Genomic DNA, 13035 nt, shown 5'->3' on the forward strand with positions numbered 1-13035 from the left:
CTAAGTCTACTAAGAGATATGCAGAAACAAAAACAAAGCTAGATTTATCAGTGTTGAAGAAGTCCAAAGAAGGAAGAAATCTGCAGAGCTGTTCCTAGTGAATAATGTTCTACTTGCATTGTACGATAGTTGTTGTTACAGCTCTCCCTTCAGTAAAGTAAATCAAAGCACATTTTTAGGAGCAAAGAAAGACACTATCCAACTATAATTACAAAACAACTATATCTTAGACAATGTGCTGGGTCCAGGAGGTCTCTTATTTGCAGCAACTGTACTGACCATCTAAGATGCATGGGAACCATATACCTGACAAGTATCAAATGTCCCAATGTAAAACCCTTTCCAACACCAATTATATGACAGGTATATTTAATACAACATGTCCCAAATATACTGTATTAATAATGACCTTCTGCTTAGGGCATGCAAAGCAGTTATGCCGTAATTCTGAAGTGCCTGACTTCACCACAACACAATATTTCTAGTCAAGATTTCACAAACAGATGATTTATGACCAGGAAATCACTTCAAGCAGCTCCTCATCAGCAGAGAGCACATTGAGAAATACCTATCTCCTGCTCAAACCAGAAAGTCTATGTTAATAACTTCAGAAAATGAAAGTTCTTACTTTGTAACAACAGTTCTTCCTCACACGGCCACTGTTGCAGCTGCAGGGTTCTCCTGCTCTTAATACTAGGTTTACATCCTCTGTCTTCAGAACAGCCTTGTACACTGCTTTCTGGAATTCTGTCAGGGAACAGTACACCATCTGCAAAAGTCCCAAAAATACAGTTACATGCAGCATAAAATTAAAAACAGAGAGCACTGCACCAAGCAAACAAACAAAACAAAATAAACCAAAAAGCAAAGCATGGAGCACTGCAAGTAAAGTTGAAAATAACAACATATATTTGCACAAACATTGATGGAAAGTTATCCTATCCAAATTTAAAAAAAAAAAAACAAAAAAAAAACAACCTGCATGCTGACACAGAAGTATTAGGAAACTGTATCAAAAATCTATGTAAATCTATTTTATTCTTTCCCAAAATTTTACAGAGATTATCAATATCAAGCTATAATAACCTGCTTTTAGGTTTCTACATACCCCTCAGTTGGGCTTTCATGGAAGACTAAGAGAACAAAGGAAGAGTGACAGAAATAAATGCATAATCGTAATACCGGATTCCCTTGTTTTGCCAGTTGTTTCATTTGCCCATTTCTTTTTCTCTTTTTAGGCTCTAGCTGTTTGCAGGGAAGTACCACAGGCAGGACAAACAGAATAAGCACTGAGAATGCAATGCTCTATACACAGCCATGGCCAAAACTCTTATCCCTCCTCTCAGAGACCATGGGTGGCATCTCCATGACATACTTAGTCTTAACCAGCAAGAGACAGATATCTTGAGAACATCCCCTAACCTACACCACCCACACTACGCCACCATGCTGAGCTACAATAATAAAGCAGTAACTTGAACATACATTCACACTAACAAGAGAATTAAAAGAATAAAACTTGCTAGATTTACAAAGGCAAATGTCTAATGTTTGTGTTAATCTTTCCTTCACAAGGCAGTTTAAATAACATTATTAATTTAAGGATGAAGAAAAAATACAAAATTTTGAATACAAAAACATCTGAAAATTAATGTGTTCATCTACTCAGAAGGAAATATATCTAATAATAATTAATAGTCAACCTTAGCTATAAAGTATTATTGATTTATGTGATGTTTACAATAGCACAAGATGAAAAAGATGACAGACCAATTAATAATTATCTTCAATCTGGGAAGAGGGTTCTCCTACTTACTGATTGAAAATGTGAGTTAAAAAAAAATTAAAAGCAAACTGTTCTATATACACAATATCAAGTTGCAAATTCAGAAATCCTACATCAAATTTCAAGAGATTTACACACACTGAATTTGCAAAGATACTTACAAAAGTACACATAAAATATACATGTAAATCACTAACCAGAAGTTTAGATGAGCATTTTCATGTCTAACTAACTCTGTTTCAGTAAGCAGTCATAGCAATTATACAAACAAGCTCACAACCTTACATGCGTTCTTTCTAAGGCTCTAGATTCCTCTCAATTTTGGGAATCTAAAAGAAAACCATAAACTAGCAGAGGTATGATGAAAGAGAAAACTACAAAAACAACAAAAAAGAGGACATATTGTTATATTTGAAATGTGCAAGCACTCTTACTCTGTCTTCTTTTTTTGGCAACTGATCACTGATAAGCACTTTTGTACGTCTCAGAAAACAGATAGACATTTTTCTTGCTAGCTTCACCATTGCCTTACGACCTGTTGCTAGCTCTCTTTTAGTTGCAGTGTGCCTCTGGCCACGTTCCACTGGATCAGAAAACTTCTTCTTGAAGCTCATTCTACTACCCAAAAGTCCGGGTACTGCCCTATAAAAAGAAAACAAAATCAACAAACAAACAAACAAAGCACAAAAAAAAAAAAAAAAAAAAAAAAGCCAAAACAATTAAACAAAAACATTGGGAAGGGGTTGATTATGAGGGAATTGCGACATTTTCATTACACCAAGGTTACTTATGATTGTCCAGTGATTAAAAGCACATTATAAAATGTTTCTGGCTAACAATAAATGTTTTTGGACTAGCAGGAAACATTAAATTAACTAGCAGTAAGGTGTGTATAAATAGAATAGAATATTTCCAAACATTCATTTTTTTCACTGTGATGATCTTCAAACATCAACGAGATTTCCCTTAGGAGAAGAAAACGCCACCTCCAGAAATACTAAAGCTCAGCAGGCCAAAAGAAGCCACACGAACACAGAACGTCTAAAACTTCTGTTTCAGAGCTTAATTAGGAAGGCAGACAGTTGCATTTTCAATGTTTACTATTTCTGCTAGATATACATTAACTTCATATTGGAACAATCCATCAACAACATCAGCATAGCTTTAATGGACCAAATGCAACATTAAGCTTAGTATTTAAGACTTTCCACTCTGACATTTGACTTCAGCCTGCACTTCCTCATCCTTAAAGGAAGTTTGCTTTGTCTCTCAGTTGTAAAGTATCCCAGTAAGACATATATGTTTGTATTTTTGTCTAGGGTTATTTCCACCTTTCCCTTAGAAATTTCCATGGCCAAGACTGTTGCTTTGTAAATATATGCATTTCTGCATTTTGAAAAACAGCTAAATATTACTTTTAACTTCCAAGTAAATCAGAATGACCTGCACATACTGACATACTGTAAAAAACAAAGGCACAGTTTTGTCCAGAGTTGCCCAACAGATCTTTATCTATTGTGTGAGAAGAAAATAAAGGGGAATAAAGGGGAACAAAGGGGAAGAAAAAAAGAAAAAAAAAAAAAAAAAAGTATTTTATTTACCAGTCCATCACACACCAAAGTTCCTTCATATTGTTTTGAAGTATGGTTCCGGTAAGGCCTATGCGAACACTGCATTTTAAGGACTTCATGGTTTGCGTTATTTGAGACTTTGGATTCTTGATTCTGTGTACTTCATCCACTATGACAGCAGACCACTCTACACTGCATAGCAAGAAAGTTTTTTTTTTCTCTTAATTGAAATTACATATCTCATCACTCCACATACACAAAAACTGACATCAGTCACATGTACAGCCCTGATTATTACTACAAAACACAAAACATATTTATTTTTGCTTTCTTATTTTATACACATTACAACACCCACTTTCTTGTCTGCTTAATGAATTAAATTATAATGGTTAAACTACACAATGAAAGATTTGAACTACTGTCAACTGTATGAAATACTTTCTATTAAGAAAGTAGCTTTTCATTTCTGGACACACATCTTACCAGTACTAATTCCACACATAAGAAAGATTTAGAATAACAGAATAAATCTCTTAATGTACACTTCTAAACCGCGATTAGCACAGTCATCTTTTACTTTTCTTAACAATATCCACACAGATAAAAACATCCTGAAGGCACTTCTAATTGTAGTTTACTACCTGAAGGCATCACTCAACTACTTTGAGACCTGCATGGTTCCAATACTGTGGAGGAATTATAGTACTGTGTGATTCTGTAACCAAGAGGACCATAGTTAGAAGTAGAGACTGAAAGATACTTTGCCATCAGTTCAAGTAAAAATCTGGTGGAAAAATGAACTGTACTCTGTGATAAGAATTTTAAATAACTAAGTCCCTAAGAAGAAACAAATTTATGAGAGTGCTTTATGTACGTGAATATTTCAGAATAAGTTCATTTCTATGCTAAGGCTACTTGAAGCAGCCACATTTAGAAAGAAATCTCTCTCCTGAGCAGGTTCCATGAATTTTAGATAATTATTTTGAAAATTCATCTTGTGACATATATAATGCCTGTTAACTACTTTCAATCAAATCTGAGTTTATGATATTGTTAAAATCTTCTAATTATTAATGACAATTAATTAAAAATCAGTTTGAGGCCAATTCATAATTCTATCTAAGCAAAATGCACAGCCTTTAAGAGTCAGATGAACACTGTATGCTTACATGGACACATGTTTGGCAGACTGAGTTGGTAAATCTTTACACTGAAGCAATGCATTCATTTACACGTAAGTCCTGCTGCACTGTCATGGGCTGTGCACGTACATTTATTTCCCAGACAGCAGCTGTTTAATGTCTCCTACCTGCACTTCTTTTTCAGATGTGCACAGAGCTGGAGATCAGACTTTTTCTGGTGACGGCTATTCAAAACAGTAAGACACTCTTTGAGCCCAAGACCCTTTCCGGTCACCTAGCATGGGAACACTGAAAGACCACAGGCAACACCAGCTGATATAGGCAGAAAGCTATAGCTAACTGAGATGTCCATGCAACGTGTATCTATTTCCAAGATGAAGAGGTCCTAGTTGTCCTCTTTCACTAAGTAAGGGATTTAGTATTCTTAAACATAACAAAAGGAAAGGCAAAATTCCTCCTTTTTAAAATACTGGCAGCTATGGGACAACAAAGTAGGATTTAATTTTAGGACTTAGGAATTCAATAATTAAAAAATTAACAAATATCATTCTCTTCTGTGATGTAATGAGTCATACTTACTTGTTAAGTTCATCTAAATACAGGCGAAGTGTCTCGTATGTTGTAAGGGCAACTTCACATTTCCCTTGCTTGATGCAATTCAAGCCATCTTCCTTTCTACTGCCATGTAAGACAGAGACCTTAAAGTACCCCCATGTGTCTAACTCATCCTTCCAGTTATACAACACTGAAAGAGGGGCCACTATGAGGAAAAACTGAAAACAAACAGCTGTTATAGTATTACTAGAGGATCTACGCCACAGCACTTTCTCAATGTGTAAAGTCATAATCTTGGGATTTATCTTATTACTTCATAGTCTGAACTACTAAATTCTTGTTGCTTCAAAGCACAGTGTAGAAAATACCTGAATATTTATATAAATTAAAAGGTAATGAGTTTATAGAATGTGTAAATACTACAGAAAAAATACACTAACACTACACAAAGTATCGAAAGTAACACTGGTATTTAGTCAACTGCAGTAAGACACAACATACTATCACAGTGCTCTGTTATAACACCTATTACAAACACCATTCAGTGTTTTAGAGGTGGAAAAGGTATAATGGTAAGGAAGTTCCTCCAAGCCATAAATCTAGTCAATATATGAGAAGAGGTATCAAAAGAGGTTTAATAATTTAAGACAATCTGTACAATATTACCACAGAATAATAAAATCAGTTTCTAGTCCAGTTTCCCAGTCAAAGAAGGAGCAGCACTGAATTCAGACATTTAGAGCTATTCCCACTCAGGTCTTTCATATCCTTCAAGGATGAAAGACCCCACAACCTCTCTTTGTTACCTGTTCCAATACATAATTGTCCTCAAAGTAAACTACTTCTCTCAGAGCCAGTCAGAAGCACTCGTGTTTTTTCACATAAAGTGATATCCTTCCACATCTACCTTCCACTTTGCCTGAATTCACGAAGGAACAAGTTTGTTCACAGAAATACAGTCACAGAATCATTCTGCCACTCAAATATTCAAATAACATAAAATACCAATGGAAATCAGGAGTTGCATTAGTCCTCTCATGTTAAATTAACCAAACAATGAATATATGTAAACTCCTAAAGCAAGCAAACAACATTTTTTTGCTTTTTACCAAAATTTTTGAAGTTTTACCTTCTTAGGGTTACATTTTGATTCTTTTCCCATTGTTCTCCGTAAGAATTCTGGCATATTATTTTCAGCATCTTCACGTGTTCCTTTTTTGCGTAACACTGCAGCCAAAAATGATATGACCTTCAGAAAGAAAACAACTCTCGGTAATTATGTACAAAAATGCAGACAGAAAATGAACTAGTTCCACTGAAAACACACATTTCAGACAAAATCCTGAATAGTATTTCATTTGTTAATATACTTTTTTGTTTTTTTAAAATCAATCTCATTTTCAACTGAGAAACCTGTGTTTACGATAAGAGCATTTAATTGCTCCACACTGCACTTCTACTTTCTACGTGGAAAATCTTCAAAAATACAGTATAGACAATAAAGAAGACAGGAAGAAACAAGGCATGTCTTGTATTTTTCCTGGAAATGGCAAACACATGAATCTTAGATGAGGAAGCACTAGGATTTCTGTATGTTCCACTCCTCAAATTCTTGTTCTTGAATTCAAAAGCAGTTCATTTGGCTGTGTTCAAGTCTGTATTAATTCAACTGCCTCAAACCAGCCAGTGATCTTTACTTTCTCTTAATTAGGAGAAGATATTTATACACCACAGTGGTGACGAACATTCTAAACAACATTATTCCAAGCTCTGCCATGGTAATCCAAAGCAGGCAGAGGGCAAAAGTATCTGGGCAGAACCATTTTAATTTGTAAAACCCACTAGGGATAAACACTGAGCTAAGCTGCAACAAGAACCAGCATCATTATCAGACATATGTCCTTCTTTTGAAGTTCAACAGACCCCCCTGCTCAGGATACTCTTCTGGAGTTGCTATGCAGATGCTTACTGCTGGATAGAGAGAAAGCTGTCAGCCATGAAATCAAATAATATTTTTTCTTCTCCCTCCAATGATGAGAAGAAGAGCCAGTAAAGCATAGCTGGTTGAAAAGCATATGATCAGGACAAAAGTATTCAAAGAGAAGACAGGGAACCTATCATACAGGGATAGATGGGAAAGAAACACATTGAAGAAACTAGTGACATTTTAATGCACAACATTTCATATAAGCTGAGAGACTAGGAAGCTGATGCAAATTTGTACGCGTTGTTTCTTCAGTACTGTTTTGCTGAATTTTATTCATACTCTCAATAGGACCAAAACCAAAATCTGCATGTTTTTTTCAGATCTTCCACTTTTGGACGAATTACACATCACAAATTTGTAAAAACAGCGAAAGCTGTTAAGAGGAAATCCTAATGAGAAACCTTTGGCTCTTTCAGATAAAACTAGGAGGCAATCTAAAGGTGTTGACAAGAAATTTAACTTACTGCAATCCTATCACAACATATCATTTGTCATTCTGTGATTCTGTGATATCATTATTCTACTTACCTTCACTCAAAACAAAAGAGCCACACACTAAAGCAAATTCAAGCAAAAATTTCAAAAGTAGAAAGAACACTACAATACAAAAGTCTTTAAGAAAAGTCTTTTTTCTCAGGCTTCACCCTGTAATTTAAATATCGTAATATTCAGCCAAGTGATAAGCAAAAGCAAAATTTTCTGTAAGACTGTAAATCAATCAGCTGGTACTTTGTGAAGTTTAATGAATTCCTTCACGCATGGGAATCTATGAAATAAGAAAACTCATCTATTAATTCACATCTTCTGAGCTGCTATCCATACTACATTTGAGGAACATAAGTACTGTTTTAGAAAGGAATATTTAAGACAGTATTCAAGAAATGTAATTTTCTTCTCCAAACTTGACACCATGATTAAAAGAAACAACTATCACATGCAAATTTTACAAAGGAACACATAGCCACTGTGTGACAAATGTGACCTGTTCACTGCAGAATCAGCCATGAGATTCAAGAAAAGAGGTGGTAACTGATTTTCTATCTTATACAAATGTTTCTTTCAGTACTAAAATGGATACTGGCAGTTCTTGAGTAACTACTGAGCTACTGAGCTGCCATGAACAAAGAATGCATCTGAAGTAAGGTGAAGCACAAGGTAAATGGAGTTAGTTTAGTTGTAACTAATAAGTCAGCAGCAGCTCCCTACACACTCATGGTACTCCTCTTAATGCTTTACTCAGGCAAGTTCTGCCAATTTAGTTCATTCACTTCGCTTGTAAAGTTTGCTATAGAACAAGCATCTGTGCACAGAAGGCAGCATTATCAGCTGACATTCTCCTAAAAGGATGCACAAGACATGCTATGGCCAGTATTTACCAGCAAAGAAATGAGCTTGCATTTCACAAAAAGGAGGAGCAATGTGAAATGGACAAGGACTATTTGCTATAGGACTCAAGATGCTAACTTAAAACCAAACATATTAAAGAGAATCATTTCAAACCTAAAAACACCGTAATTTTAGTAAAATAAGTGAATCAATTGGGCTGCAGTTATTCAAAGAATAATGAAAAAAATCCAGCTGTTCTTTGCCTCTTCATCAACAGAATTTGCATTTCCAACAATCATAAACATATTGTGTAACATCTAGGTATTTTTTCCAGATGGGAGAGTACATGCATCTTCTTCTAGTTCCTAGTACAGTCAAACTACTCATTTTCAAGAAAAAGAAGTAAAAAGACATTTTAAGACCTGTTAAGTAGCATATGTACTAATAGCATTCTCCAGTGCAGCAAATTTCTTTCTTGATATGTTGATATCAATCCATAAAATACATTCAACATAACGCAAACACTAATTAACATCTTAACTACCACAACTACCAAGCTTTACAGTACAAACAATTACAGCCCAGTTTTGTGGAATGTTAGAAGCTTATCAGCAATCACTTCTGCCCCTCAGGTATTGTCACAAACAACCACATTCTGCCTCCTCCAACTTCAGGCCACAAAAGGGAGAATAAGCTTGAACAACATGGCTTTTATTTAGTAAGTAAACCTAAAAAATAAATACTCTTCACCGAAAACATGCTGCCAAAAAACAAATAAATTAAATTATTATCTCAGTGTTCTTGTAAGAAATAAATACCTGTACTGTCTTTCCAAGGCCCATATCATCTCCAAGAATGCATCCCCTTTTATTAGCATAGTGCCAATAGAGAAACTGGGCTCCTTCCCTTTGATAACCACGTAGGTATCTATTTATTGTATATGGGATAAAATCACCATTATCAGATAACTTAAAAGCAACTGCTGAAGATGGAAGATGGCCAGGAAAATAAGGCTTTTCCAGGTCACCATCATCAAATATTGCACTCTTCCAGGAACATCTACCAGTTTCAACTCTACAGAGCTCAGATATCAGCATTTTCTTATCTTCAGATTCCAAGAATGATACAACAGCAAATGATTTTCCATTCTTGTCCTTTTCAATAGATGATATTGTTCCTTCGGAAAACTTTCCATTTTCAGGACAAGGCGCAAGACATCTCTCCCCAACATGCCATCTATCTATGGAAAGAAACAAAACAACAAAAAACCCACCATGAAAAACTGGCCAAATGCACAAAGTATTACATTGGTAAATACTGATTTAAATATTAGATGCTAACTTCCTTCATGAACGGCATATAACTTAAGATTACGTGTGTTTCAAGGCTCTTTTGAAGGCAGTACTAGAATTGTAATACTGGTTGCTGGTTCGAACCAAATTCCAAGACAGGCATATCAAAGTTTGTAATGCTGTTTTTAAAATATCTGAAAGTCTGCTTGGAAAAAATCTAATGTAAACACTGATAAGTAAGTTTCACTTGAGCCCACACTGACAAACCCACACTGACAGGGTTAGCATGCAATTAATTAATCACGTAATCTGTTCCAAATACTATCTACAATAGATAACACTTATTATCTACTCAAATTTGGTGCTTCAGCTTTACTAAATTGTTTCACAAATACAATCGCTTATGATGCGCAACATTTCTCCTTATAACTCTTATAACTCTTCTTCCAGTACCTGAAAAGTTCTTACAGTGAGAGTGGGGCTGGTCTCTTCTCACTAGTGACATGTGACAGGACGAGGGGAATTGGCCTCAAGTTGCGCCAGGGCAACTTTAGGTTGGATATTAGGAAGAACTTCTTTACAGAAAGGGTAGTTAGGTACTGGAATAGGCTCCCCAGGGAGGTGGTGGAATCACCATACCTGGATGTGTTTAAGAGCTGTTTGGATGTGGTACTCAGGGATATGATTTAGTGGAGGGTTGTTAGAGTTAGGGTACTGGTTAGGCTGTGGTTGGACTTGATGATCTTCAAGGTCTTTTCCAACCTGGGTAATTCTATGATTCTAATTCTATGATTCTAGCATCAGGGGAAAAAAAGACAAAAGAAAAAAGAAAAAAAAAGAAAAAAACATATTTCCAAAGCCAAAGAAGTGTACTCTGAAAACATATACAAGGATAGCACTTGCCTACGTCCTTCTCCAAAGTGGATGCAGATTTTAATAGTTGAAGACTTTACAGCTCTTTCTCTGTATACAGTCCCTGTAAGTTCACACCCCATTAATATCACATATCAAATATTACCAGAGGAGACTTAAGCTGCTTCTTTTCCTATGTAATTTGTAATTTTTCATGTACAATCTTTAAATGGTGCATATGCTGATTACAGAGAAAATAAAATATAAGACCAGCAGTGTATAAGAGTTAAAAGAATATTAGACAAAAAAAAATAAGAAAAAGCAAGGCCTTCACAGTGAGGGGGGAGGGAAAACAAACAAACAAACAACAAAGAAAAAGCAGGCCCAGTAAGTATCAACTACTGCAAAGTGAATGCAAGGTGACTTGAGAAAACGTTTCTTCAAATGACTTGAAGTATGAATAAGAAGACTTCCCGGGCTAGATACGGTTATTGTACATACCAGCAGCTAACTTTTCCAAATAGCTTTGTCTTTCCCTCAACACACACAGATTTCCTGCACTTGGTGTCCTCCAACTACAAGTCTGATAGGTCTGATCTCTAATATGTGAGATTTTGTCTGCTATAAACTCGCACCCTAAACCAGTGGCCCACTATCTCTTACTCTAATTACTTCACAAAGTGGAGTCACTCAATTGGATTAATGTCTCCAAAGAACACTCAGACTATGCCTGCATCATCCTTGCTGAGACTAAGTTTCATCCCACACCCTATGCCCTGCACATAAGACACTAAATACCTTCTCCAAAATATCTGAAGCTGAAAATAACATTTTGAGGCTGTTAAGTATAGACAATATATTCACTAAAACATAGTTCTCCTCTTGAAGTATTTGCACATCTACTGCCTCAAAAATATGACCAAATTCATGCATAAAAAAGACACAAAAACATATGATCTTCTCCCAGTACCATCTAAATCTTTGGTCAATTTCTCAAAATTAAGAAGCAATACTAAAAAACAAAACCAGCAACATACAAATATCCACAAAACATTCAAAACAAAATTTAAAATAGAGAAAATTTTCAATACTACTCTCTTTCATAGTAATATCTGAAGTGACACGCAGCATTTAAACTTTCAGGTATATATTTTTACAGTGCCTTTGTTTCTTAACAATTATTGAGTTTTATAAGCTGCATTTGACTTGTCAGAATTGGGGTCCCAGGTGCAGAGCAGAATAAAGAGTACTGGGCAGTAAACTCTGTAATAACAAACTTCAAACTAATAAAGAAGGAAAAAAATGATAAAAAAAGGAAAGTGGCAAAACAGCAGTATTGAGGATGACAGTACTGCAAGATTCTGGAAAATAACACTGTACAAACCAGAGTTAAAAATGCTACACTATCTTCTTCTTTTGAATAACCATCTATGTAGAATAAAACCTCTACAAATCAGGACACTTATTTATTGCACTTTCCTAGCATGGCCATCAACAAAAACAGATGGCATTCAAGATGACTGCTACTATCTAGTCTTTTACCACATATGAGGAAGTGCACCATGACACATCATGACCATCCTGGACCAGGATGATAATGGCCTGTTGTCACAGATGCGCTCATTTCACTACTCCTATGGAAAAATAACCAAATTAATTACTGAGGTTTGACAAGCTAATGAAGAATTTAAGGTTTTTTACACTCTGATAAGTCACTGTAAAAGCAAATTTGTGATACCATAATGGAAAAGCATTGCTTTTTTAAATTTGAAGCCTAACAGCAAAATTGCTAAACATACGAGACTAATCAACACATCTTCTAAATGCTGTGTCAGCACCTATGTTTTCTGTTCACTTTAAATACAGACTTCCAATTTTGACAATGCAAAATGGGAGCATTTGTTAAGGGAACACTACTAAGCCGTGCACACCGCAGCACTCCTCACAGCGTCGCTTCATTTCTAGGTGAGGTGAGGGGCTGTCAGGGCACCCCAGAGGCAGCTGACCCACGCGAGACACCTCTGTCCCACGGCCCACATTCTGTGAACGAAGGGCAAGGAGCCCGGTGACACCCAGACCCGCTCCTTCATAACCTGGGACCCCACATCAACCTACTTACCTGGCCACGCATCACCCATCTTAACCGACGCGAGTGCAGGTGCGGCGAGGGTCAGTCCCAGCAGCGGGGCCGGGACTCGCGGGACGCTCACGCTCCCGAAGGGCAGCCGAGAAACGGGCACTGCTCGCTGACCTCGCGGCGAGGCAAGCCGCGTAAGGGCTCGGGAAGCCGCCCGGACGCCGAGCAGCCGCCGCTCGCGCCGCGCCTGCGGAGGACAAGTTACAGCACTCCGCCTCCGGTAGCAGCAGATCGGATCCACCGCCCGCTCTAACACAGCTCCGCAGGGCGCGCCGACCCGAGCGGACAGAAGCCAAACGGAGGCGGCGGGGCGGAAGCATTCCCGCGAGAACAGCGGAGGTGCCGGAACCGCGGGTCTTCGTATCGCGAGACTTGCTCTACGTC

At 36.8% G+C, this 13035-nt stretch overlaps 1 protein-coding gene across 5 annotated transcripts in view; it reads right to left on the reverse strand.

Moving 5' to 3' along the window:
• The window catches only part of ERCC6L2 (ERCC excision repair 6 like 2), a 49073-nt gene extending 36292 nt beyond the window's left edge, over positions 1–12781 (reverse strand). For 4 of the 5 annotated variants that reach the window (XM_072359341.1, XM_072359343.1, XM_072359345.1 and 1 more), the window contains exons 1-7: positions 12634–12781; positions 9189–9610; positions 6187–6306; positions 5082–5275; positions 3388–3549; positions 2221–2428; positions 629–769 (exon numbers count right to left, since the gene is read on the reverse strand). In XM_072359341.1, the coding sequence (XP_072215442.1) occupies positions 629–769; positions 2221–2428; positions 3388–3549; positions 5082–5275; positions 6187–6306; positions 9189–9610; positions 12634–12652 (1266 nt within the window). In that variant the 5' untranslated portion in view covers positions 12653–12781. Of the gene's footprint in view, positions 1–628; positions 770–2220; positions 2429–3387; positions 3550–5081; positions 5276–6186; positions 6307–9188; positions 9611–12633 lie in introns of those variants that run through there. The other variant, XM_072359342.1, reaches the window with a different exon arrangement.
• Between the last annotated feature and the right edge of the window lie 254 nt (positions 12782–13035).

Source organism: Excalfactoria chinensis, chromosome Z, assembly GCF_039878825.1.
Source record: "Excalfactoria chinensis isolate bCotChi1 chromosome Z, bCotChi1.hap2, whole genome shotgun sequence".
NCBI classification, from domain to species: domain Eukaryota; kingdom Metazoa; phylum Chordata; class Aves; order Galliformes; family Phasianidae; genus Excalfactoria; species Excalfactoria chinensis.